General features: G+C 44.4%; 2 protein-coding genes across 2 annotated transcripts; both read right to left on the bottom strand.

Moving 5' to 3' along the window:
* Window positions 1-20: 20 nt before the first annotated feature.
* snrpd1 (small nuclear ribonucleoprotein D1 polypeptide) lies at window positions 21-2941 on the bottom strand. The gene is made up of 4 exons (XM_083981658.1): window positions 2824-2941; window positions 1773-1849; window positions 1024-1215; window positions 21-243 (listed from the first exon to the last, which is right to left on the bottom strand). Exons 1-4 carry the CDS (start codon window positions 2835-2837, stop codon window positions 167-169), a joined length of 360 nt encoding a protein of 119 aa, XP_083837784.1. The 5' UTR covers window positions 2838-2941; the 3' UTR covers window positions 21-166.
* A 1284-nt stretch (window positions 2942-4225) lies between these two features.
* On the bottom strand, window positions 4226-26555 carry LOC310994209 (ankyrin repeat and IBR domain-containing protein 1-like). Its single transcript, XM_083982815.1, has 21 exons — window positions 26321-26555; window positions 22453-22835; window positions 19499-19670; window positions 16975-17106; window positions 15694-15885; window positions 14524-14641; window positions 14154-14374; window positions 13523-13611; window positions 13255-13399; window positions 12956-13116; window positions 12386-12474; window positions 11940-12070; window positions 11695-11829; window positions 11426-11512; window positions 11267-11333; window positions 10936-11081; window positions 9980-10158; window positions 9777-9828; window positions 9556-9609; window positions 9108-9231; window positions 4226-8758 (listed from the first exon to the last, which is right to left on the bottom strand). Exons 2-21 carry the CDS (start codon window positions 22638-22640, stop codon window positions 7227-7229), a joined length of 4014 nt encoding a protein of 1337 aa, XP_083838941.1. The 5' UTR covers window positions 22641-22835; window positions 26321-26555; the 3' UTR covers window positions 4226-7226.
* Window positions 26556-27656: the final 1101 nt, after the last annotated feature.

Genomic DNA, 27656 nt, shown 5'->3' with positions numbered 1-27656 from the left:
TAACACACATAAGTCAGGTTTATCCTCTTTGTAAGGAGCATTTTAATGTACAAAATAAGAAAAAACAAAGAAAAACACAGAAATTCACAAAACCATTTCCTCTGAGAAAAAAAAATCCTGTACAAACAGCTGGTTGGTGTGTAGAAGAAACTGTATGGCCTGGTGATCATCTCCTGGGACCGCCCCGACCTCGTCCCCGTCCTCTGCCACGACCTCGTCCTCTTCCTCGTCCCCGGCCAGCCACTGAGAAAAGACACAAAAACACATTAGTCAGAAACATTTACCAGCAAACCAGAGTTAAATTTCCCCCCAACACCTTATTAACAACTACACTGAATGATGCCAGAGCTGCTTGACTCGTCATAAAATCTAAATGTTGGTCAATTACTTCAGGTGAGATTAGTATTGTTGGTTTCTCAACTGCAACATTGCCACTTTGCAGAACTGACACCATTAACATTAGATACCGATGTTGGCAATGAAAACGTGGAGTCACTTTGCACAAATCTAACATCAGCATTGGTGTTTAACTTAAGAGATTGAGGATTTTTGCTATACGGTTAAAATAATCAACCTCTTGTTCAGGCTCCGTACCAACCTTAACATTGATTACAAACGTAACAAACAAACCTATATAGAGCTTGTTAATGCATCAACATCCTGTAATAACTACATCTGCTTAAGAGGAAAAATGGGTTTGAGTGGAAGATATTTCCCTGACGCTTGCTTACAGCATAACCTTAACGATACAACAAGGGTTAAGATAAAACAGAACCCAACATCAGTGGTGTGATTACGTTCATTATGTCTTCTTTTTAGTATTTTGCGTTTTCTACTTCATTGACATGTTTTGATTGCACGCTGCAGTCGAAACATGTCAAGGAGGCAACGTTAAAGATTTACTTGTGACTGTTAAAAATGAAGTAGAAAACCCTAAAACGGATTCTACATCAAAACAACTAAAAACAAAACAACAAAACAAAACGACCCACTGTATCCTCGTGTCACTTCCTCCACACTCACCTGCTTCCCTCTTCTTGGACTTGATCTTTGGCTCGATGTCGACCAGCAAGGTGTCCAGTGGGAGGCTGTCGGGCAGGATGAAGTAGCGGATGTTGTTGCCACGGATACTAAGCGACTCCAGCTGAGTGGGCTCCCTGTTCTTCAGGGTCATTTTCACAGCCTTCAGGTGGGTGTTCATACTTACATCAACACCTAAACAGGAAAACAAGAAGAGAAGAATGAAAATGAGAACAGATCAACCATCCCAATGACTGCACAAGGTACAGCTACAGGAGCTTCATTTGAAGTCATTCAAACTACTCCTGTGTTTTCATGAATCCTCCATCCTTGCATTAGAGCCGAAACAGGTAAGACTGAACATCTGGAAGGCAGCAACATCAGCCTGAGCCAGTGCTGTGCCCCAAAGTTAACCAGAGTCTCAGCAGACAAGCTGCCTTGTTACAGCCTTGATGCAGTATCACTTGTTGTGGTGAATTCAATGTAGCCAGGGGTCGGCCAAACATGACCTCCTAATCTACACTGAGGATGCACCACACAAAAACGATCACCTGGCCATGCGCACTAGCACTATGCACTTATAGAGCTGCCAAAATCACAAATACATTAGGACAACACCCCAAAAGCAAAGGACTTAGTGGCACCGTGAACCTACAAACAGATTCAACGATTCTTAACTGGAGCCATAACAAACTAAATCTCTCAGTGCAGTTTGTCAGTACAGACTGGTTGTGGCACCAACAGTTTCTTACCTGTGATGGTGCCGTGGACCTGGGTGCCATTTTTCAGTTCGATGGTAACCGTCTCATGGCTGAGCTTCATCAAAAACCTTTAAAAAACAAACAGCAGGAGAGAACAAGGTTACACACATTGTAAACACATCGACCTGTGGACCCTGTTCAGTTTTAAGTTGCAGGGTCCCAGACAAACTTTTTATTTTCTAGGAGCACAGAGCCCCTTACTTAAAATGTTAGGAGCACAAGCAGAAAGTTAAACACCAAATAAAGTATTGATTACATTTAGGCTAGTTTTCATTCATGATCCTCACACACATTGGCCTGGCCTGCCACCATACCAGGTTATTTGACTCTCCATTTTCACCAGAGTTAAACAAAACAAACAAAAACACAGACAATTTACTGGTTGCACATGCGCATGTAGATTAAAAAAAAAAAAAAAGTACTTTATGCACACTCATAAAATTTCGGGGGCAAAATGCCTAATGCCCCCACTTAGGGGCAGCCTGTTACCTTAGTTAGCCTCAGTTAGCTGTGGAGCTAACCTGCACCAAAACAAAGGCACTACGGTGAAACGCGGCCTCCGCTCAGACTGAAGGACAACTTTCTTGCTTCATTTAGTATTTTCAAATCACATTGAGAAGAAACTCTAGTAAACCGGGGTTTAACTCGGGTTTAAAGAAGCCGTAGTAAGTTAATAGTAGAGGCGGGGCCTACGACTAACGTTACCGTAACGTTAACGTCCGTATGAATTCATGCGAGTTGGCAAACTGTATCTAGCCGAGCACCTGGACAAGTTCAGGACTAAACCCTGGGCTCAGGCATTAATAACCCCACATGTGTGAGCGTGTATCTGTGTTTGTTGTGAATGAATATCGGGTTATTTCAGAGCCCGGTGCCCGGTCTTTGTAGCAGCAGCCTGCCTCCCTCCCTCCATTCATTCCGCTTCCCGCCTCCATCACCGTCTCGGCACCGTAACTATCTACCTCCATCCGCCGGCGTCGGTTCGTTTTCAACAAATCTAATCACACAGCTCGACGGACAAAGTGTTTTCACGTCCACCTACCTGACTAGTTTCATGATGGTGACGGATTGCAGACACAAATCCTCCACCGGAGAGAAAAAATTACAGCGCTCAAGTGAAAACACACAGGCCGCTGTCGTACGTACGGTTTACGTCGCGGTATCACGACGTCACGTTGATGACGCGACGAAGAGGAAGAAGAAGAGGCGGCCATTATGGGACCACAGCGCCGCCTGTCGGCTGAGAGCATGGATGTATTAGGCTGAGAGAGGGACAACGTTTTAGACAAGGGGAGTTTAACCAAAGTCCTTCTAGGCAATATTAGAACGTCTCTGTCTGGTTTAACTTCTTTATCCAACATACAGTATTTTCAAACAAACATTTTATTCACAGATAAAAGAAAGAAAGAAAAAAGAAATGAATTGAGGAAGAAAAAAAAGAAAGAATTACAAATGCGTGGTTTAATTTTGGCACTGTCCTTATGCAAAATGTTTAGGGAAATGAAGAAAAAAATATAGGCTACACAAAGAAATATATCTGTAGTTCTGTCATCATAAAGGCAAACTAATGTATCTACAAATTTGAATTAATTAAATATTACTTGTATTTCATGATCTATTAATGATATTAGCATTATTAGAACAATAAAAACAATATATAAATTGGTGTATAGGCTACATTCCTTTGTTTTGTTGTTGATGCGTTGGTTCTCTGAATTAGGCTTATCAAAGTTAAAAAGGTCAGTTTTCACCTGCCAGCAGCTGTAGATATATCAGAGTAATACTGCTACATTGACCACAGGCTGTCTCTGAAAACCTGTATGATTTCAAGATTTAATGGAAATCCTCACACAGAATTAGTTTTAAAAGTGATGAAAACTGGGAGAAAGACAAACAATTGTTGTAGCGTGTCTAATGTGTTGTAGTTCCCAGTGGTTGCCAACAGATGCTGTTAAAATGCTGTTTAATTGAGGATTTTCCATCTGACTGGTTGAGCACCACTCACTGGGAGAGGTAATGTCCTGCATGAATACATCCTGAATGAATAACATTTCATTTTGCTTGACACTATTTGTGGTAAAGAATTCAACATACATTCATCAAATAATCAAGTCAAGTTTACTCCTGAATATCAGTGTCAACAGTGTTTCAACGAGTAATTCAATGTTTTTAAAGTATTCAAATTTAAAAAGTATGACGTTAGTTTACTTCATTGCTATCACAAGTTGTTGATAACTAGTGACAAGGGGAAGTTGACAGTAGGCACGATGCTCTTGATCATAAATAATCAGGGAAAGAAAAAAGTGACATGGAGCTGCCTGTTCTTTCTTTTTTCCGATTGAGAGCAGTTTTGAAACGACTGTCGTAAAGCACTTACACAAAACCCATGGCGACACACTTTCAGTTCTTTTTATTGAGAGTAAACTTTGCACTGACACTTTCATTTACAGTTTTGGCCACACATCAAACCTCTCTTATGGACCGACTGGGAATGTATCAAGTATAATCTATGAGAGTGCAATTTCATTTTTTTTTTTTTAATTGTGAAGTTGTTGGTTGAGGAATCTTTAAAATATAAACATTATATATGGAGTGCAAAATGGCACAGAGCCATTCCCTTGATGCCATAAATCCAATTCTAATTGAGAAAAGAAAAAAGAGGAAATAATACCAAAAAGTGGCCCTCATCAGTCCTCCACACCTTTGCCTGACAGCACTGGATTAGTGCAACGCATTAACAGCATGCTTGTGCAAATCAAAAGACCCCGGACTCAGTGCTCCCACTGTTGCACCATGCAACCCAAAAAGAAGTGTGTGCAGTCCTGTGGATCAAGCCATTCCTCGGGGAACAAAGTCTGAAACGTTAACGGGGGCGACACCAGCTGCCCTCACATCTCAGTAGGCTTTAAGAAGTGTCTTGGTCAGCACCTACAGTACAACCTGTCCGGCACCTTCACAGTCTCATGTTCAATACACAGAGGAGCGGGTGCCGTGTCGGGGTTTTGTTGTCACTTCCTCTCAAGTCACTTCACTTTAATCAAGCGTCAAAACTCACACTATCAATTATAAGTGATGCACGTTTGATCGCAGGTCACATTATAACTGGCTGCTTTTGTAAAAGTCAAGGGAGGAATTTAAACAAAATTGGAATTTGACAGGATTTCTTTCTTTTTTTCCTTCTTTTTTAACATTTGTTTGGCATGCCGTCAAAATATGATTAAAACACTCCATCATTACCATTTCAGTCCCCAAAGCACCAAATCATATCTCAACACAAAAGGCAGTGTTTAATTCTCTTGTAAACATTAAGGTTGGGCAATAAAGTTTTCAGATAAAGGCTGCACGACAACCCAGGAGTCAGAGTGCTACATCACATTTTGAAAATGAAATCAAAGGCCGACATTCAGATAAAGTGGTTGGTAATTATAGTGGAAACTCAGAGTGTGAATAATAAAGGAGTGAATTAGTTCAGACGTCTGATTAAGTAAATCGGCCAAAACATGGGTGTGTGTGTGTGTTCTCTGGGGATAAGGTCAAGTGAGATAAAACAGGGCGGAAAGGACAAACAATACGAATGTGCATCAAGAACCTCAGTGTATTATGGCAACAGCCAGAGTGGTGTGTCCTCCATTAACTTCCATTAGCAACTTGTTTAGCATGTTTAAAAAGTAATGACACTAATAAATACCAACAAAATAAACAAGTACAATCGAAACAAAAAAGGCACACAGACCAAACAACTCTGGTCTCAACTGGAAGAGATTTTATCTCTATGATAAAGAACAAAGGAATTTTTTTTTTTTTTTTTTAAAGGATACGTTACAGTAAAAACCCAACCCATCTCACATCTGTCAACAGCACACCGCACTAGCCATCAGTAGTGGAACAGATATGATAATAACAGCAAACTCAAAGGTTGCAGAAGGATTTTGATTTACAGCATTTTGCGACTGCTTTGGCTCGGTTTCTGTTCGCAAATTCCTTAACGGAGAAATGCATCGACGTAACACGTTCTCCCTGGGAACACACTGTGGTTTGAGGTTATGCAGGATTACAGCACTTCGCTGTGGTCTAGATGATGAAACTGACTGAAATGTTTACTTGTTTGTGAAATGGTAAACAAATGCAATGAAGTATAATCCAAAATCATCATTTTGACCTGTATGTACAGTATAAAGAAGCCACACTCTCTCCAGACGTCTTCATGTATGTAAAGACATTAAAGCAGAAATGTTTCATAAATACAAAAGTTAGTCTTACTCTATCATTTCAAATACTTTATAGTTCTGCATAAATGACAGTTTTGTCACTACACAAAGTGGAAATGGCGTAGAACTAGTTAGTGTTTGACAGCAGCACTTCAATAGATGTTTTCATTGCATTTCATTGTTTTGCGATAATCTGAGCCAAAGCAACAATAAAATACCGTAACATTTATGAAAGTCACAGATGAAAACTCATCTATAAATCGATATAATCGATAAAGACAAAAAAGGACATGGAATGAGTAGCAGGATGACCAGGAGAAATTAGAGGGTTCAACCCCCTCCCCTGAAATCAAGCAGCCATGACGCTGAACTGCCTTTTGAGCAGGACACTGAATTCCTACCGCTGCTCTGTAGCTGAGACTGACCTCCGACGTCTCCGTGCAGGGTGACAATACAATTGATCATCTGAGAATTACAAAAGACTTGTTTCCGTCATAAAATCCAGATAAGCGCGTACCACCGAGCAGACAGGTGTGTGGTGGTTCTTTGAAGCCTACCGAAAGGAAAGATCAGTAGTGTGTGTTGGCTCTCTTAAACAAAGCAGGCACAGTGTGCGTGAAGGTCCAAAAATCTGAATTAGGCCCTCTGATTGTACAGTACGCTGACAAGCTCCAAGGTTTAAGTTATCATCGTATTTGGCTCTCGGAGCTCTGAACAGGCTCGTGGTTGGGTCGCCGTGGTAATAATAAAGTGTAGGTGTACGAGGCAAGTTTGGATTTCAGCAGCACCAAAACTTCACCCTGAACAAACTGAGAAGACAAAAATACAGGAGGCAGGGAATAAATAAAACAAGACATGTGCAGCATTTTTATGTGTTATGATATCAGTAGCTTTCCGTTGATGTACTCTGTTTTAAACACTAATTTGTTTTCAAAGAATAGTTTGTCTGTTTTTACGGCAGACAGAAGCACTTAAAAAAAAAAAAAAAAAAATTCTGCGTATGACATCATCTTAACTGGACAAAGTCTGCAGGGTTTTGCGTCCTCTCTAGATACAGTATAATACATACAGCAAGCACTCTACCCCCAAAGACCTAGATCTCTCATCGAGGCGTCACTGTTACATCGTGTATTCTTCCATCAGAGCTTCACTCTACTTTTTCTGTCTTTGATTTTCTTTCCTCTTTCGTTCCCATCGTTCTTTCTCTTCCTGAACTTTCTCTCTCTCTTCTGCTCCGTCACACCAGGTGAACCTGCTCCTCCCACTCCTCAGGCGACTGATCCACCTCTAACTGAAGAACCAGGTCCAAGTCCCTCTCCGTGGCCGAGGCAGTGTGTGCAGGACTGTTTCCACGTTGGGAGTGCGAGCACGGGTGTGTGTGCGCTTCGTCCAGCGACAGGTCCGCCACACACCCTGCGTCCGCCCCCTCCTCGCCGGCGTCTCTGTGTTCCAGCTCCAGAGTGTTGGGCCGCGTCGTCTTCTGGCCCTCCGCGCCGGCAGCAGCACCTAAACGGGGACTGGCAGACGCCCCGTCCGCTTCTGGCTCGCCCTCCAGGGGCTGCCAGAGCGGGGCGGGGGTCACGCCCCTGGACGTCTGGCTCTCCGACTCAGTCTCAGTGTGCGTGTCGGGGGAGGAGTCGGTCTCTGTGGTGGGCGGGGAGGGGATGAGGGCCAGGCTCTGCGGGTTGTTCTGTGGGTTGATGTTGTTGTTGAACCAGGCCATGATGTTGTCCAGCAGCTGGGCACTGGCTGTGGGGTCCAGGGCCTCCAGGCTCTGGGGGTCGCTGGGGGTGAACGGGCCCCCGGGGGGGATCACCGGCGAAAGCAGCAGCTCCGGCTCGAGCTCTGGAGATGGGAGGCACAACTGGGCGGGGGGCTGGGGGTCTGTTTTGGGCGGGCGTTCAAGAGTGTAGGCAGGAGGACGCTCCTGAGTGTAAGAGCTACTGTGTTCTGGGCAGGGGGTGTAAGAGCTGTCTGGTTTGGGGGCGTTGTCGTACGTGGCTGCGTGTTCCCGGTTGTACGAGCTGGGATGGGCGGCGTTTTGGGAGGGATTCTGGGCTCCACGCTCCCCCATGCAGGAGGCAGCGTGTTCGGCCTCGGCCAGATAAGCCGTGGAGTGGCAGTAACTCTGCTCTTTGCCGTCGTAGCGAGGGTCCGTGATGGTGATATGGTCGAGTGCGTACGGAGCCGTCAGTGCGCTCTGGTCTTGTCTATGGCTGCAGTCGCTGTAAGCGGGTTCGGTGGCGTACGGAGCGGTGAGAGTACTGTGGTTGTATGTGTGGTGCGAGCAGAGCTGCTCCTGGGTGTGTGTGTCCAGGTCGTAAGGAGTGGTTATGTTCCCCAGTTTCATAAGGCTGTCTCCCAACTCCAGCAGCTCTGCACTGAGAGAGGGAGGCGGGGGAGGGAGGGGGAGGGGGTTGGACGTCATGGGAGGCTGGGAGGTGGAGTCTGTCCTGTTAGGGGGGCGAGGAGGATCCAGGAGCGACGCGGGGAAGGTTGAGCCTCTGGCTCCTGGAGGGCCGTCTGTGTTGATGGAGTGCAAAGCGACGTCTCCCAGGTCAACCGAGGGTCCCGGCCTCCTCTCCTGTCCTCTGTCCAGCCCACGCTCCAGCTCCGCTCGCCCCTCCATCCCTCGCTCCATCCCGCCCTCCAGGCCTCGCTCTCTGCGGGAATCCTGGAGCGAGAGCTGGATGGCCAGGAGGATGTTGGGGTCGTCTTCGTCCAGCGAGCCCAGCACTCTCCGGCGGCCCTCGCTCCTCTCTGGAACTTCTGGAAAAGAAAACGTCACATTAAAAACAGGGAGCACTTTGTGTGACTTTGACTGCCAATTGATCCGAGTGATCAATGGCTCTGTGTGCTTCGACAGGCCTGATTCATAGAGCAATAAAGTAAAATCCCATTTGCAGGTTGTCGGGTGCAATGACAAGTGAAAATTTATAAATGGGAGGCAAGGAATGAGTTGGACTGGGATGTATAGTATTACAAATCCGCAGTATATAGTCCTACACATGAGTAAAAATATGGACCTGCGCAAAATTCCCATACACTATATACAGCTTTTTGCCTTTTTTGATAATCCCTGTGATAAAGATCATTATATAAGGCTGTGAAACTAGACCTGTGTTGTCACTCCTCCTGCTGGTCTCTGGTGTGTTGCTGCTGCTTCTGAGGTTGTGCAGACTCAGCATGTCTCCTCTGCGCCGTGGCCTGTGTCTACGACGGTACTGAATGTCAGCATAATCCTGCGAAGAGTATTCAGGCTACGTTAGTACAAAACCAACACTAAGCAGCTGTAACGTGTAGTCTACAGCTATATATACACATATCAAATGGCAAGGACCAAGTTAAAATAAATGTGCATTTCTGTGGTGGGTGTTAAGCTTTGGAATTCGTTTACAGTCGAAGAGAAAAGTTGTTCAAATGTTTTTCAGTTTAAGAGGGTAAATAAGAAAAAGATGGGGAATTATATATAGAAACATGTTGTGATGGAAGATATTGGTTGTGGACATATACAAAATACAGTTCATTCATTACGCACAAAGTTGCAAGAAACCATGGTGCATTACCTGTGACTGCCTCTCCCTCTGATCTGCTCCTAGTACAGTGTGACGATTCCCCATCTTAACACATAAGCAAACCTGAGTCAGCTGCAGCCGTAGTCATGCGTTAGTATGACCTCATACAGAAGTAGGTCAGGTCATCACTTGCACTTGGTTTGAGAAAGTAGCATTAGCTTAGCAAGAACAGAAAAATGTGTATCTGTATCTACTAGTGTGTATCTAGTTACCTCTGGAGAGGCAAAGCCAAGATATTCCCAGTCCCATGATCCTCCAGGGTAGCTGAAAGAAACACAAACACGTGAGTGTTTTATCAAGGTTGCTACACCTGTGCCTCCTGAGTCTCTGCCAGAGCCTCTTTAGTGCAAATAATTTGTTAACCTGTGCAAAGTGAAACCATATTTTGTTTATGTGCGAGTGTGTTTGTCCTCACTTCCTGCGGGGAAGCTCAGGGGAGTCATTAGGAGCCACGCCACGCGCCACTGATGCCAGGAACTCCTGCCTCTTCTGCTGGACCAGTCGGGCTGCACTGATTATCTTGTGGCACGGCGTCCTCAGGTACGGCCGGTTCACCTTCTGAGCCAGATCTTCCACTACCATCTCCAGGTCGGTCTGGGCAGAAACAAAGGAAAACATGCAAACTCCCATCTACGCCAAAGACTGAAAATTCAAATTTGAACAGGGATTTGTGACATATATTTAACTCTCACTGTAGATAAGACATGAGCTGATTATCTCACAGCAGACATTATCCCCTCTTAATCCTGTTTAAATGTCTGAAAAGTCAATGAAATGGACCTCCAGTGGTTCAAATATTTTTGCAGGGATCTTCTGTGGTTAACTGTACTTAATTCTCTTCAATCACTACAATCCCAACACTTAGCATGACAGAAAGAAAAATACTGTCAGTGCAATGCTGCAAACTGGATTCTGGAGTCTGTAATCAGGAATCTTCAAGCAGAGATGTAAATCAAAAGATCAAATCTTGATTTATTATCTCATAAACTGCGGGCTTGCAGAAAAGTTTTCTGCCCTGAAAGTCTGAAGAATAATTATTTATATCCATTAAGTGAAGGGGAGACATAGGTCAGGTAGTAGAACAGGTTCGTCACTGATGACTGCGTTGGCGTTTCATCCTCCAGCCCCTCAAACCCAGAGCTGTGTCAGGGAGGGCATCTGGTGTAAAAACCTATGCCATATATAATTTTTTCCTTTATTATTTCCTCTCTTGCCAACAGGCTCATATATCCATTCATACATTAAAAAAAAACATACAAACTTATGGTCACGGACCCACAGTATAAAACAATACTTTGTTCTAACCATTTAGAGTCCGGGGGTTCACCAAGGAAACTACAGTTGTGAATGGCAGAAAATGTGTCATATTACCTGCATGAGTTCAAATATCTCTTTCTGGGTGCTGCCTTGCTGCAGGAAGAAGCCGTATGGGTAAGAGCACTTCAGCACGCGCCGCGTCTTCAGCAGCTCACACACACCATCCTCAATGAAGCGTGTGTCTGGAGGAGTGCCTTCACCTGCATCAGCAAAGATACATTTATACAGAGACACCATTATGGTCTCTGACGTCCTTGCAGCAATTAAGCCAGCCAGTATCATAATGCATTTAGGTTAGGATGAATGTATTATGATAAAACCAAAGCTTGGATGTGAGGCTGTCAGATCTATGCTCCATTCATGTATTATTATTGTAAGTACTTACGGCAAATGAAGGCTCTGCTCAGCTGCTCCATCTTCTCTTTAGCAGTTTTCAGCAGCTTCTGCTCCAACTAATGGACGGAGAGAAGGCAATACATATCTATTAGGTAATGATCTTCAGATTCAGATGCAAGCTTGTGTGTGTGTGCCGAGAGAGAATTACCTTATAGCTGTGTTCATGGTTCTTGAAGCGAGTGTAATAGTGCATGAACCGGTCCAGCTCCTGAAAACTTTTGTGCTTCTTTTCCGCCTGTGACAAAATACAAGTTATAATTTGGAGAGTGTTAAAGTCTCTTTGGGGGTTAGGGTTAAGCAGAGAGTCTGTGTGTGACCAACTGAGTGGGTCTCTCTGTATTTTATGAGTGTGTGTGTGTGTGTGTGTGTGTGTGTGTGTGTGTGTGTGTGTGTGTGTGTGTGTGTGTGTGTGTGTACCTCTACAGTCATCTCCTTGGACTGCTCCTCTAGTTGTTGGATGACCTCATAGCGAGTACAGCGATAGTAGCCTCCTGTTGATGAGCTGTGCTTCTTCCACTCCTCCAGACAGATCCAACAGAAATCATACTTACACTACAGAGAGAGAGAGAGAGGAAGGGGGGGGGGTATTTTTAATAATTCAAACCTTAATACAGCACACATTAGGATAAAAACATGCTGACAGAGAGATTAAGTGTGTATACCTTGGCACACTGCATATGGTTGCAGCCCTCATTCTTCTGAATGGGTGACTTGCAGTTGGCACATGGTTTGGAGTTGGTCAACAGCCACAGGCAGTTAGCAGCATCCTCGTAGGCTTCGCTCACACCTGCCACTGTGGAAAGTACACACAAACACAGGCGCATTACACACACAGATCAGCTGCATCTCAATTGTTCAAAAACCTGCCTCGCGGATACACCCTCCAGCACACACACATGCACACATTTGGCAAATATCAATGTCCTGAACACCTGCCACTATGTTATAAAAGTAAATGAGACACATCCTGGTAGGCTGCGCCGACAGCTGCTCTTAACTGCCTTACTGTGGTGCCAGTTTACTGAGGTGCAGCTGAAACGATCTGTGGCCCACACCAGAAAACACCCAGATGATTCCTGGGAGCACAGACAATACAGGACAGACTTACACTCCTCAGGCTTCATCTCTGTGACTTTCTGGAGCCAGTTCCTCCACATCTGACAGTCACATGGCTCATGGGCCTCGCCAAGGCACTCCCTGCAGGCAGGGAGGGGAATAGTAAATTACAAGGCACTAAGGCTTGTCATTCTTTTCTAGAGAAATGCACAAAAGAATGAAGTCACAGTTAGAGATAATATATATTTTGTTAGGGTGGTAAAATAAAGAAATAAGAAAAACAAAAAGACAAGAGCTGCCTCACATGCATTTTTAGGTCAATTTTGTGAGAAAGAAAACTGGCATTTAGTCTGCAGTGGTTTTCAAAAAACAAGGCTAATGGTTAACGTTGTCAAGCCCTGACTGAACAGTAATGACTATGTTCAACACAGGGCTCTACTCCCAACCGTAGAAAAAAGAGACGGAGTGGTGCAGCTTAAACATTACACTGGGTTATACTTTTAGCAAGGCAGACATCACTCGCCGTTCTGGTTTTGCAAAATGACACATCATGTATGAAAAGTATGTATGTGCGCACGGTGATCGCATGTGTGAACGCAGCCAATAAAACCGTGAAGCATACCAGCAGAAGAGGTGACCCTTGCCACAATCAACAGCTGGTGAGGGCAGCAGAGGGAAACTGTGAGGGTCACTGTCTCCGGGGCCTGGTCGGGTGAGCCTCACCGCTCGCTCACAACGTGCTGCAGGACACCAGCGAATAGCAGGATTGTTCTCAACGAATGCCTGGAGAAAAAAAAAGAGGGGGGTGAGAAAGAGGCGTCATAGCGAGAAACAAACATGGAGTCACAACAATATGAGGTAAAAGGGTTAGGCAAAAGGATGAGGACACATACAGGATGAAATGTGTTTGTTTTGTTTTACCTTGATGTCAAACTGTAGGTATCTCTGGTCCATCTCTCTGGAAACCACACTCTCTATCACATGCACTGGCACCAACTGATAACACTCATAGGCTGGGCAGAAAATATTGTGTGCATCACCCTCCTGAATCTTCACATTGAGGAATCTGAGAGAAAAAACACACACAAACATGTTAAAAAAATAAATAAATTAAAAAAAAGTAAAAACCTGCAGTAGAAGATATCGAATAAGTGTGCAGGAACATTTACACACAAACACAGATCCTTACCCCTCCCAGCAGGCTCTGCAGAACTCATGGCCACAGGACATGTCCACTGGGTCCTCAAAGACGGAGATAGAGCAGAGACAGATTCCACACTGCAAAAGAGACAAGGAAGCATCAAAACACATATTAAGTTGTTGTTTATTTAAAAAGACTCTGTCATTCTGTATGTGTCATCTCCATCATTTTACACAGTGAAAGGACAAAATAACAAAATGTGCCGTGGCATATTTTTCCAAGGTCTGTACTGTTTATCGTACCAAAAGTATCAAAAGCAATATTGAACCCCATTCACTGCATATGATTCAGCCAAACGTCCTTCATGCTGTACATGTAAGTGTTCAGGTAGAAGCAGAACATTTTAAAAGCCTGAAAGTTTGACTGCAGCTGGGATTAGCAGACAAAAGATAAGTACTGGATGTTCTTCCATAGCAGAAGTTGACAACAGGCTGACACTGATGTAAAGCTACAAAGAACAGAGAGAAGAATTGCTGGAAGGAGGCCTATGACCTCCTTTGCTCTAATAAGATTAGACATTAACCTATTGTAAGTAAATGAGTGAGACACTTGGCGCTCTATCGAAAGCTCTACTACAATCAAAGTCAGGTACTTGATATCATCATCGCTCTGTCCTTACCGTAGCCAGGCCCTCCTCTCCAGGCGTGAGGCAGCTATCAGTGGGAGAGGTGAGGGTGAGTGTGAGGGGCGAGCGGGGGGTCCTAGGGGTGCGGGGTGAGGGCAGGGTGTCCCAAGCGTTGTAGCCGCTGGGTGGTGGGGTGGGCATGGCCACACCTGAGCGCTGACAGCAGCCCTCAGCGTCCGACATCCAGGCCTCCAGAAGCTTTTCTCTGTCCCAGTCTGAGTGAGGGAACGGGTTGAACACAGGTTTAGAGACAGGGAACAAGGTTTCTATATAGGAACTCTTTTATGAATACTGCAGTCAGGATGGATTGATGTGAGAAAGTGATAATAATGAATGTAAACTGTCTCCACACACACACACACACCATGTGCTCGGAGCAGGGCCTCAGCAGTGAAGAGGGGGGCTTGCAGCATGTCTGCTGTCTCCACAATCAGCATGTCCTTCAGCCGGCGCAGGTCCTGAAGCTTCAGTCCCTCGTAAGGCTGAAAGGACAGAGTGAGGAATATGTTAGAGAAAAAAGAGAAGGCGGAGGCAGAGATGAAGGACAGAGAGGGGAAAGAAGCAGAAAGGAGGAAAACTATGTCAGAGGGAAGATGAGGGCAAGAAAGTATGAGCAAAAAAAAAGTATTAAAACACAAATACGTATGAGATTGAGATACGGCAGATTTAAGGATGTGGGAAAAAAATGATAATGTGAGAAAAGAAATTTGAAAAATGACTGGGATGTAAGGCAGTGAGCACTGGGGGCTGTGGTGGGAAAGAGAGATTAAGTATTAGCATGGATTTGAATGCTGGACGGAAGATCAAACCGCTATCAGTTGGCAGCAGCCACTGCAAGACGACTGTGCTCAGCTAAGAGCCGTGACACAAGGTGTGCGCATTCCCGTTTTCCTATACTTGTAAGGACCAGTGCAAGTTTACGCAAAACCAGTTGATGTCTGAAGGTGAGTGGTAAGGACTCTGTGACAGTGGGCTTAAATGGCTTCATAGAAAAATGAGGGGAGCCGCTCGATGCAGATAAGTGAGAAATGTAATCTGCTTCTTTGTCCACAAATGCAGCCGCTCGGAGACAGAGAGAACAAAAAAATGACTGAAATAGCTGCTACTTGTGTTAATTTACTGCTTGACATCACTTGGTTGAACTCAGCTGCGAGCTGTGAAATACTTTCATGTAGATTTTAAACAATCTCTTCAGGGTGATGATAGTTATAAACCTGCATCATTATTATTTCATTTTTTCCCCTTTTGCCTCTCCACATGAGCTCGTCTAAAAAAAGCAGGTGTTAATTGTTTTATTCTTGTTAATCTTGACTATGTCATATTTCCTCCTGTAAAAGCAAACTGACCTCACACTTTTAAAGAATATTTAGACATTTCCATTACTTCAAAAGTTAATTTATTTTATGCAATGCAATGCAAGAAGTGAAAGTCGCAACACTACCCAAGCTGTGGCTTTAAAAAGCATAAAAATAACACATTAAATCAAAAAGTCAGGACAGCAGGAAACCCCCAGATCTCGTAACTGTGGTCTCACCTCCTTGTATTGCAGCAGGTTGGTTTCACCATGTGCGTCTGTGTTTGACTGCTGAGCTGAAGAGGAGGAAAAAACCATCTGTGACTCCAGGCTGAGGGCCAGCTCTGTGTGGTGATGCCGCTCAGCATGGTCACATGGCGTCAGCTTGTCCTCATCCTCCACAAAAAGGTCCGCCTCACTCTGGATTAGCAGCTAGAGGGAGGGACGAGGAGGGAGAGAAGAGAGAACAAAAGAAATGGGTGAAAAATAGATCATGTGGAGGAAAAAGACACTGAAGGAACTTGCAACCAAAGACAACAAAGGAAGCCAGAGGTGAGAGCAAGTGGAGGAGATAGGGGGAAGGGGAAAGAGAGACAAAGTGTAAACAAAGATGTGATGGGAGAAAAAAAAGACAAGATACATGAGAAGGGGAAGCAGCAGTGATATGTTAAGAAAGAGAGAGAAACGTGACAAGTGGAGGAAAAGTTAGAAAGTGAAAGGAAGGAAGAAATGGAGATGTGGTAAAAATGGGTTTATTAAAGGAACTGAATCTACCACTTGAAGCTCCTGAGATATTTGACCCAGGACTAAGTTAAAGTCCAGGCGCTGTTTTTCTGATGCAGCACAGTAACATTTATTCTTCGGTGCGGGTGCAAGTTGTCAAAGTCCATTTCTTGCCATTTTTCATCAATAAACCGAACAAACAAACAAAAAAAAAAACTCCAGAATGACAAGTGTCTTAGTGCCACAGCGGTCAAACACCAGGCAACAACTGTGATGTTGCTTCCCCCAACACATACAGAGTGAATTACACTTTAAATCAGAAGATCTTAACACCTCATCTGGCTCCTAAGGCTAAAAGGGTGAACTTTGTACATCAAGAAAGAGATGGAAAGACAGGAGAGGTCCAATAAAAGATGAAAGAAGAGAATAAAGAGGTGAAGAGAAACTTGTTCACATGTTTTTCTTAAAGGATAAAATCTGGGTTATTTGTATCCCAGGCTGCCCAAGTCAGCACTGACTGAGCTCCATGTTGTTTTAATTCAAGGAGTGGATTTTCTTCCTTCTCCAAAAGCTGTACAATCTTTAAAAACAAGGGAGGAAGAGCTACTCGGATCTGAGGGTAATGAAACACAAAGCAGCTGCTCCCATTGAAAGAATAGGCATCGTGCTTGCTCAGCCTACAGATCTGACTGACTGTAAAAAATCTTCAAGAACACAAAGAGATTCGCTCCACACAGAAACTAAAGATCAGCCTAAAACGAGTTTGAATTTCAGACACTTTCTCTCTCTCTCTCTCACCTCCACACAGCTCTTCATGCCCGCAGCAGCAGCGTAGTGCAGACAGGTGCTGTGGTGGTTGTCGGTGGCGTTGACATTGGCCTTCTCGTACTGGCCTCCCTCCAGCCTGGCCCCTGTCCAGCTCAGGATCATCTGGCAGCAGGGAAACCCGCAAATACATGCACATATTATTTGTATGTCAACTTTAATAAAAGCCATGACTTAATACAATACACCATTTCCACTGCGACAGGTACGTAAGTGTGGACACAAAACTATATTCATCTGTGCGTGTGTCCTTGTTAGGGTGGTGGGGTTTTTTAAACCGATAAAATAAATTAGTCTAAAAATGTGCTACTTTGGCTCTGATGCAGCCGCCTGCTCCTGTCTGTCGTCGTCCCTCTGTGTCCCACCCATGAGTAATACTGAGGTCTACTGTGTAGCAGACGGTCACATAGCAGAGCAGCTCAGGTTGACATGCAGGACAGTAAATAATCACTGAAGTTGTAATAAATATCACAATAAAGAGATAAAAGACACAAAAACACAACACTAGTGAGCAAGTTTTTTTGTTGTTGTTGTATCAAGATTGAGTGAGAAAAGCCATCGTTAACAGTGGAGATAAAGTTACTAGCTGATCTGAGCTAGAGAATTGATGGAAGTCTCTGTAAGGAGCAGGAAGCCCTGAATTAGGGGTGGGCGATATGACGATATTAGATCGTGAAGTGATTAGAGCGTGTAGACGATCTGCCAAAGTGCAGAGATCGTAGGATCGTCTGGGGCTCATTCTATAAATTGCAGTTCTATGTTGATGCACCGACGCACCAGACGTATTACGTCGTCAACCTGAACGACCAATCATAGCGAATAACGGGCAGTGATGCACTTTCTTACCTGCCTCCTTGTTTGTGTGTGTAGCGGTAGCCGCATGGAGAACCATGGCTGAAAGCCAAAGCAGGAGTTGGTCGCTTTTTTTTTTTCTTTTTTAAAACAGCGTTTCACTATCTCTCATCTCTGCTCCGCTAATAAACGGTAAATGCGCTATGTCGCGCTAATTGTACAGTGTTCAAATTGCCGCAACCCCTCCTCCCCCTCCTAAATAAAAGCTACCTTTTGTGCATTTTACTTGCACATGTTGGCAAAACTGCAGCTATTTAAATGGGCTCTATGCACTTCCTGAATTTAAGGCAGCTCCTGTATTTCCTGTCTTGGACAAACTGATTAATCCAGGTGTGTCTGATCATTGTGACTACTCAGACACACCTCCGTTTGTCCAATAATGTAAGACAGGAAATAAAAGAGCAGCATTAAGTTCAGGAAGTAGTGGAGCTCTGCATAGAGCCCATTAAAATCTGTTCAGAAAGGCTCTTTGACCTAAATTGTCTGTTTTTCAATTTTCGATTGAAGATCGTGATAAAATCGAGATTGTTATTTTATTTTTTTTAAATCGTGATATGATATTTTTGCCATATCGCCCACCCCTACCCTGAATTGAGTTTGAGTTTAAGTTTATTATTATTCATGTGTTATAACGCATTGAATGGTCAGTAAAACATGGACCAAAAAGACGTAGGCTGAAGCCATGGTTTATGGTGCCTACCCTTTTTACATCGAGATATGCAAAACCAGACAGAATTAATATTATGGCTTATATTTCTCCAATATGTCATGATACAGCCCTATACTTGTTAATTATGTTGGATTTATACCTCTTTTTTATTTTATGGATTGAGCTACAGTGTTTTAAGTTGTGTAAAATTAAATGTGTAGCAGGTGGTTAGTCACTGTGGTGAAGAAAAAGGCAACATTACGTATGATAAGACAAAGCAAGAATAAACACAACCAGTCACAGAAACTCCAGCAGCTGGTGATAATGATCATATATGATAGAACTAACCAATCAAAGAGCATCTTTAGGCTTCCAGGTGAATCAGTTCCTACATGAGGATTGCATAACAAACAATTCGCTTTCTCCATTCAATCACTGTGCAGCCTTTACGTTCATCTGTCAATTACTTATATACACAACTGTGACTTCATTAGGAACATCTCATTAAAACTGATGAAGTCTAATACAACGGCCCTGCAGTAAATCCTCCTTCATTAATGTTGTGATAAAATAGTTTTAGACAGATGCTGATTCAACTACATGAGCATTTTGTAGGATGTAGTGAGTGGAGCTCTGCTGAACGGTACAGAGTTGTTCATTCATTTACCGATGGTAATTGATGAGATTTTATTGATACCGATGCCATTACCAATTACACTTGGCGATCCGATTCTTTATCAACTCCAGTGGATTTTCTGTGTTGAAATAAGTTGTGTCAGACTCAGTGTCACTGACGAGTGCATCATCAAATCCTCCCGGACCCTCTCATTCTTCAAAATTAGAGCAGTTGCTATAGTGAATAGGACAGCGAGTATCGAGCCAGCCTGCTGCCGTGACCGGTGTCTTTCCACCCTTTACTTTAAATCTTAGTGCCACAGACTCTGCACGTTGGACTGTTAGCGTCATTTTGTGTCAAATTATCCCTCGTGTTTGTACCTGTAGGCAGTCTGCACGGCGCTGCTCGTCCCTCTGCGGTCGGGCAAGTCGTGGTGACAGCGCTCCCTCTGGCAGCAGTAGGATCTGCGGCCCTTGGCACAGCACATGTAGGCACGTCTCATTGTGCACATTGCGCTTGTTGGGGTTCCCCTCTTTGCTGAACAGGAAAGACCTACACGACGCAGGCAAGAAAGAAGGGATTAAATAAAACGTAAAAGGAGGACAAAAGGACAATTATCAGCACAGAAGTCCTTCAGTGATGAGGCTTTAATCGGAGGGGGGGGGGGGGGGGGGGCTGAGGCGCACTTAAGAGAGATACAGAGATGTGAAGAGGAAGGAGTGAGTGGAGGACAAAGTATGATGCTCTGTGAGCTGAGTGTTGGTGGGTAAGACGAAGGGTATAGAGAGGGAGGAGAAGAGAGATGGCTGAATATTGACTATTTCTGTTTAACGTCTCTGAGATAATTGACACACACACACACACACGGTGATGGATGTGCCAGTTGCACCAGGAGCCCGGCTGTGGTTCTGTTTAGTAAATAGTTTTTCTCTGCTCTTTGTCTGTCAAAACCTCCATTTACTGATTAGCTTTCTGCTCTTTTCTTTGGCTCCACCTATTCTGTTTCTTCCTCTTCAAGTTTCTTTCTGCTTCCCCACTTTTTCCCCATTTCATTTTCTCTATTCCATACTCATTTCCCCCCTCCACAATCTCTATTTATACTCTATCTTTCTTTCATTTGACATCCTTTATGCCATTCTCCCGTGGTAGCTACATGTTGAAACTGCAAAGAAAAACACATTTTATTTTTGATAAGTGGTTACAGCGTGGATATTTCAAGCATCTCACTGATGCAAATTTAACATAGAAGAAGAAAATAATAGGATGCCATAGGATTTCTACTGGGTGAATACAAAAAAAACATCTCCCTCTCGGCTCTCTCTGCAATTTGGACACAGCGGTAGCCACTATTGAATTAGTGTTTGAATGTTTCCTTATTGTGCAGCCCTTCAGCCTATTCTTCCACTGCTCTCCTGCTCGTCCACTTTTGACCTTCTTATCCTGTCAGCCACAAGCCCTGCAGCCTCCCCCTAATGACAGTGCACTGCCAATTCAGCCGCACAACAATAATCACTAATTATTCCCTTTTCGACTACAACCCAGCACCCCCCACCTCTACACACACTCACACACACAGATACGTGTATATACACATACAAAGCTGTATGTACAGAATGGATGGCCCTAATATCAGTCTAGTAGAAACAACAGACTAAAGGCTGTCACGTTTTGCTGCAACTGTTGAAAGCTGTTCACTAGAAAGTAAACCTCAGGAGACACACACACAACATCTAAGAGAAAAATAAAAGGGAAGTTGCTGTATGTTGACAAACTTGCTTAACATCTTTGCTTCTTCAAAAAGCAGAAAAATCAATGGTTCATAAATGAGTAAACCAAGCCAAGAGTTGTTATTTACATGTTTCTAAGACTGTTTACTCAGTTGCTGAGGAGGAAGGGTTACACTTCCTGAACTGCACCCATTTTTTCCAGTAATAGGTCTACTTGTGATTTCACACTTTCCACATCTCATGGGATTACTAGCCTATATAACCCACGGAGATGACTCGAGGAGAGCAAACAAATATGAAGAAGATACATGTTAAAAATAATCTGAAAAACACTCTCTGCATCTACCAGCCTACGCTCGTCCTCGGTGAGTCTTTATTTTGTCTGAGACTTCTCAGGCGTCTATCTTCTTGCCTCCGTCCAATCGAGCTGTTGGAACAAAGAAGCATTTCCTCTGATACTTATCTGGAGCCGAGCGCTGCGTTCAGCACGCCTCTCCGGCCCATTATAGGTTAGTGGGAAGGGACACAAATAGCACACCAATTGATTCACTGTGTTATATTCATAGACTCGGACACGTTAAGCAGTTGTGGAGTCACAGTCCCCCTGAAAAAAACACACACACGCGTGTGCACACATGCAGATGCACAGATAATTGACTGGCCTTTTCAAACAGCTTCCTCTGACCCCCCCCCCCCCTGTAATCATGGAAAGAAAGGGCAAGAGAGAGGAAGAGTGTAAGGAGAGGAGGAGGAGGAGGTGAGGACGGCTATTGAGTCACTGAATCAGCTGTCTCGGTCATGGCCAGCAGCCTGATTATCCCTGCAGGGGGTAAAAAGACACACTGGTGTCTTGTTCTCCATATGTTTTTTTCATTTGACCCCTTTCTTTTAGGTCGTGTTAGAGTCAGTCACTCTGCTTTATGGTTTCTCTCTTATGACATTATCCAAGACAGAGTGTGCCGGTGTGTGTGCGCATCGTTCCCATGATGCAACTCATTAGTCTTTCCTTAGACATTGTGCTAAGTACCCAGATCCGTCCCCAGTCTGTAATGCAGGCTTTCTGCTAAAAACGTCTAGTTCGAGGTAACCCTGACGACATCATTAGTTATTCTTTCAGGCTTAAATCCTCCAGAGCCACAGACGACCACGGCCCAACTGTTTGCACAGGCCGACTACTACTAGGACTACGCACATCATCACACGTAGAAACTGGCTTCTTTAATCTTTGGTGAGATGTTCTCAGGTGCTCACCGAGGTCATTAGTTGTTCTTTCAACTTGCGACTGCTCACGCACATTTTCTGTGCCTTTTTAACATCATGTAGGCTACCGAGTCTGACAACTAACAGTGTGCGAAGGCCTTGTTGGACCTAAGTATAGTCATCACCTTATTTGCCTTAAAAACACAATTATGAAAGCGGAGACTCTCAGAAATCTATTAAACCTGACGTACTGCTAATTGTTATTCAATTTAACATGACTCACTACCTCTGTAACCGTATTAGATAACTGCTTAACTACATTATAAACCCCAAGCTCAAAAATGACTGTCAAATTCAATTGACTTCTTCAATAATCCAAAACAAAACAAAAAAACACGAGTTTTTACCTGAGCAGACGTGTCATGGCGTGGCGGCAGACGTAGTGCAGGGCTGTGTTGTGCTGGTACTGCTCTCCGTACGATGCGTTCGGGTCCAGGCCGTCCCTGAACTGAGGGTTGCCCTCGTACAGCTGCCAGGCCAGGGCCTCGTCGCCGCTCACCAGCGCCTTGCGGAACTTGGTGGCTGTGTTGCCCATGGCTTCAAGCTTGCAAAGGGCCGCCTAAAGGGAGCTGTGGCAGATGCCCCTCTGCCTGCCTGCCTGCCTGCCTGCGCCTCCCTCCTCCTCCTCCTCCTCCTCCTCCTCCTCCTCTTCCTCCTCCTCCTCCTCTTCCTCCTCCCCCGTTCACCACAGGTCAAAACCTACAGCAACATGGTTCAGTGTTTTCCTGCCCTGTAAGTAGAGAGAGAGAGAGACTGATTAGAGGAAAATGGTGGTGGAGAGAGGAACATGAGAAGAGGGAAAAAAATGGGTGGAAAGAAGAGAAAGGCTGGTGAAGGTTGAGAAAAAGGAGAGAAAAATAGTTAGACAGAAAAAGTGCGCAGAAAAAGTATGGAGAAAGGGATGGAGATGGAGGATCAATCAATCAATCAGTTGATGTGCAGCAGCGAGAACGTTATCTTAACTGGAAATAGAGAGGAAAAACAGAGGGACAGAAGAGGAAGAAGAAGAAGAAGTTAGAAAGACAGAGAGACAATTATAAAGAGGACAGGCCCGAGAGAGGAAAGTTAATGATACCCAGGCCATTGATCTGTTGGACAGCTGATGAAAGGCATGGTCAATATTACCTCAGCTGCCCAGTGTGTGTCCGTTAGTTTGCGTTTGTGAGGAATTTGCATACATTAGGCCGTTCACATGCTTGTCTGCTACTGAAGATATGACAGTCTGAATGTGTGTTCAACCATGCGGCACTAATACACTGGGCCAAAACCAGTTTTTACTTTGGCTCTCGGGTGCTAAAACCAAAGAATCACAGCGATGGCTGCTACAGCTGGGTTTCTGCTCTCGGAGGCAACAGCTTATAAAACCTCCTGTTGATCCACAACGAGTTATCGTGATCTTTTCATCGTTTCCCTGATCCTTCGACGAATTTTGAGACTCACTCGCTTTAACTGGCATGACAAGCAGTTTCCATATCACAAAAGAATAACACGACACGCGACACAAAGGTAATAACAGTGCGGCGAAAGGGAACTGATACGGGAGAAACAAACAAACACACACACATACTGTAGTGTTCATAATCACTATCTTTACCTGTGTTCTGCTTCATTTCCTTCAACTCTTCCCAACCTCTCTTTCTTTCTCTCTCTCACAGACACATACACTTTCTCCTGTCTTAAACACACACAAACACACACACACACACACACCACCATTACATCCTGTAATGAGTGGAGTGTGTGCCTGTGTCTGCGGCGCCCTGTGCGTATTGGGCCGTTGAGATCATTACAGTCTTCATTCTATGGCCATCTGTCTGGCCCTCACAAAGAGCCTCTTTTAGCCGGCCTACAGTTGGCCACTGGCTGGCCGGGCGCTGGAACATTTGAATAACGCGGCTGGCTGCCTCCCCTCTCGTCCGCCTCCCATTTCTATGCAGTGACAGACAGGAAAAACACACACCGACAACAGACGGAGACATACGGGGCCGCACAGAAGCTGCTGCCGCTGGCGGATAATAGCCAACATTTTGTAGCTTCTTTTCATGTGTGTGTTTGTGTGTGTGTGTGTGGTTGTGTGTATCTGGAGGGGTGATGATGATGGTGAGGATGGTGGTGGTGGTGGTGGTGACGGGGGTTTACTATAGTTAATAGGTCAGTCTGTCTGCTTGGCTCTCTTGTTTTGTGCACACTGGTTTACTTCCAGTTCACTTCACTCCTCTGTGTATCTCTGCCGGTCTCTCTCTCTCTCTGTCTCTCATACTAAATAAGGACAGGAAGTCTGGACATGGAGGAACTTAGGAATTCTAGGATCGCAACTTCTGCTGTTTAAACTTGGCTGTGACAGCGCAATTATCTACTATTACGAAAGCTCCTTGAGCCTACACGTCATTTAGTGGTTTGGTTGGGTGGAGTGGAGCGAGGCTCAGGAAGTGGATCCCCTCCTCGTTGACTGGACACTCGTCCTCCTCGTAGACTCAAACCACACCACTAACACAAGAAATAAGTCTGTAAAGTCACACACAGAGCTCTACGCTGAACCGGCATCTGGTACATATGGTATTCCCTATTACGAGCAGTGTGATCACCGAAACTTAATGACTCATGAGCCCCAGAATCCCAAACACATGAATCTTGTCTGGAAAAGCCGTCTGACGATCCCTGCTTAAAGGAACAAGTCACAGCATTGTCGTTTTTCTCAACAACCCAGCCCAGCGATTCACACACACACTAACAAAGCATCAGATGTCACCGTATTTCACAACTAATATCGCAGCTTATGACGATATTTTGAATGTGTGTGTGTGGGGTTCAAGCTCCAATAAGCATCAGGAAATTACAGTTTTATAAAAGATGAGATGGCTTTAGTAAGATTAGGGCTATAAATCTGACAATTATTTTCTTGAGTGGGCATTTGTTTTGTCAAAGCATTAAAATAAATTGGTAAAGCAAAAACAAGAAAGTCCATCACACCTCTCTACAGCACTAAATACCTGACCAGCAGCCCAAAACCAACATACTGTCAGTTTGCAATCATATACTGTACCAAAAGAAAATCACAGCACTTTTAAGATGGAGCTTGGCAGCGTTTGGCTGCTTTGCTTGATAAATGATTAAAATGACTGAATATTATAAAAGTAACAGCTGAAAACGATCATTACAGCCACACCACAGACACTATCTGTCAAAGCAAGATATTAATACCATAGTGATGTGCATTGAGGCTCTGTGATAAGTTCCCACAGTCTAGCTACTATATCCAGCTACAGTTATGATTGATTGGAGACTTTACAAAGTAAAAAAGACAGCACTTTAAAAGTCAGGTCTACAGCTACTACTCTGCTGCTATTACTGTGACATGTCTTGATCACAAAACAAAACAAAAAAACACCCACTGCGGTGCAATTGCAGATATCAAAACTTGCTGTCAGCTGATACAGATTATCTCAACCAGCTCAACTAATAAAGTATGGCTGGGTGGATCTTGTCGCTATGTAAACAGCCGGAGGCCGAAGTGGTTGTCAGAAGAATAAGACATAAAACTTATATGTGAAAGTCAAAGTCAAGACGGACAAGAGCTGCATAATGAGGCGGCAGCAAGTTGAACTTATATCTTTTTAAAAGCGTTTACCATAATTAGCTAGGTCACCGCCGTGTATCAGCTGAAATATTCAGGTCAGACCTCGTGTGGTTATCCCCGAAGAAGAAGAAGTGTGTCAGCATGAAATGGAGCACAAAACAAACACACAACACACAACACACACACACATACATACATACATACAGAGAGAGAGAGAGTCCACTTCTGTGTGTGTGTTTCTGTCCATGCGGCCCCTCGGTTAAAGCTCCTTTGTTCATCAACACACTGATGATGATGACAGTAGTCCGTGTGAATAACTAACCCGGCTGGAAAGCGCACTGCTGCTGCTGATGAGGTGTAGCTACGCTGTCGACACAAACAGAAAAAGAAAAAGGAAAGGAACAACGGCTGTAACGTTGCCGTTGCCTCGGCTGGTCCGCCCGTTGCCACGGCGCCGTGGGGAGACGTTAACACCCACAGCAGCAGCAGCAGCAGCAGCAGCAGCCTGTGTGTGTGTACACCTTTGCTGCTGCCGCTGTTACCGAAGCTAGCACTTAGCCTCCACTACCTTTTACCCCAGCAGCAGCAGCAGCAGGACAACACAACACACAACACAACACACCACATCTCCTACTTACACGGTCGTTTCACTTGGTCACTCAGTCGCACATTTGGCAACATGCGAAAAAACCGAGGGCCATTATCTTATTATCACTGTCATCCGCTCCCTTCGACTGTTTTGCGGCTGGACCATCCTCTCTGCCCCGGCCAGCGAGCCAGCGGACCCGGCGGGGGACGACGACGACGACGGAGACGACGTCGGTGGTGGTGGTGGTGGTTGTGGTTGGTGGTGGTGGTGGTGGTGATGCTGCTGGGAGCGGAGGGGCGAGACTGACTGACTGGATTCGCTCAGTGTGTTGTTGTTGCTGCCAGAGAGGAAAGAGCACTGCGCATGCGCGGCGGCATCAACTGTCACACCGAGGGCTCGCACCTGATTGGTCGGTTGTCTGGGTTCACTGGTTGGTTTGGGTGTATGGTGTCCAAAAGTGTCAATATTAAATACATTAGAGCCATTATGAAGAAAATACAATACATAAATAAAGATTTACTGTAAACAACGATAATATTAATGAATAATAAACCAATAATTCAATTTGTGGTATGAACAGAACATGCACTTCAACTGGGAGCAGCAAAGTCTTTACTCAACCAAGACTATATTTCTGTTGTGTTTTTGTCCTATTTTGTCAACAACTGATGGATACTTCTGTGGGGAGAGGAGAGGAGCTTCTTTCATTGAAAACGGAGCACATCTGGAGGATATGCCACCCTGTTCCAGCTGAGATGAAGAGGTGCTTTTGTGGTTGTTGTGCTGCTGCTGGTGCAAAGATGAAGTACTATTGGGCCTTTCTGCCGTCAGTCATCTTGGGAAATATCAACTCTCTGCTCAACAAGAGTGATGAAGAGCTGGAGATATTGGAGACTTCAGTCATGTTTCCCTGATGGATTCACTGGGGTATGTGGTGGAAAGATGTGCACTGAGGGGGGTGGAGGCCATTCTGGACGGCTTGGATCATCCACTTCATGGCACCTTGATGGACCAGGAAAGCAGCGGTGGTGGACGGCTCCTCTCTCTTTGCTGCAGGACGGAGAAATATAGAGGGCTTTTTGATTCTTCTGCAAATGGAGATGAGCAAAGTAATTGGTATTCGTATTCATATGACTGAGAAAATATAGTCTAACAGACTCTATTCATGATACATACTAGTTCAATGAATTATTTATTTTGTAAGACATTTTTGTTTAAAGCAGAAGTAAGCGGAATATTTGTGTTAATATAAGTCTTAAATAGTTATATCTTCCGACGGCAATCACTTACATAGAGTGTTTGGTCCGAAACACGGGTCTGTCAGTCACTCTGCTCTGCTGTAAGCCGAGGAGAAAACTTTCCTTGTATCCTACAGCCTTTATCCA

Source organism: Trachurus trachurus, assembly GCF_905171665.1.
Source record: "Trachurus trachurus genome assembly, chromosome: 11".
In the NCBI taxonomy this organism is placed as follows: Eukaryota; Metazoa; Chordata; class Actinopteri; order Carangiformes; family Carangidae; genus Trachurus; species Trachurus trachurus.
Note: the sequence above shows the minus strand (reverse complement) of the source record. Positions and strands in the feature narration are given on the sequence as shown.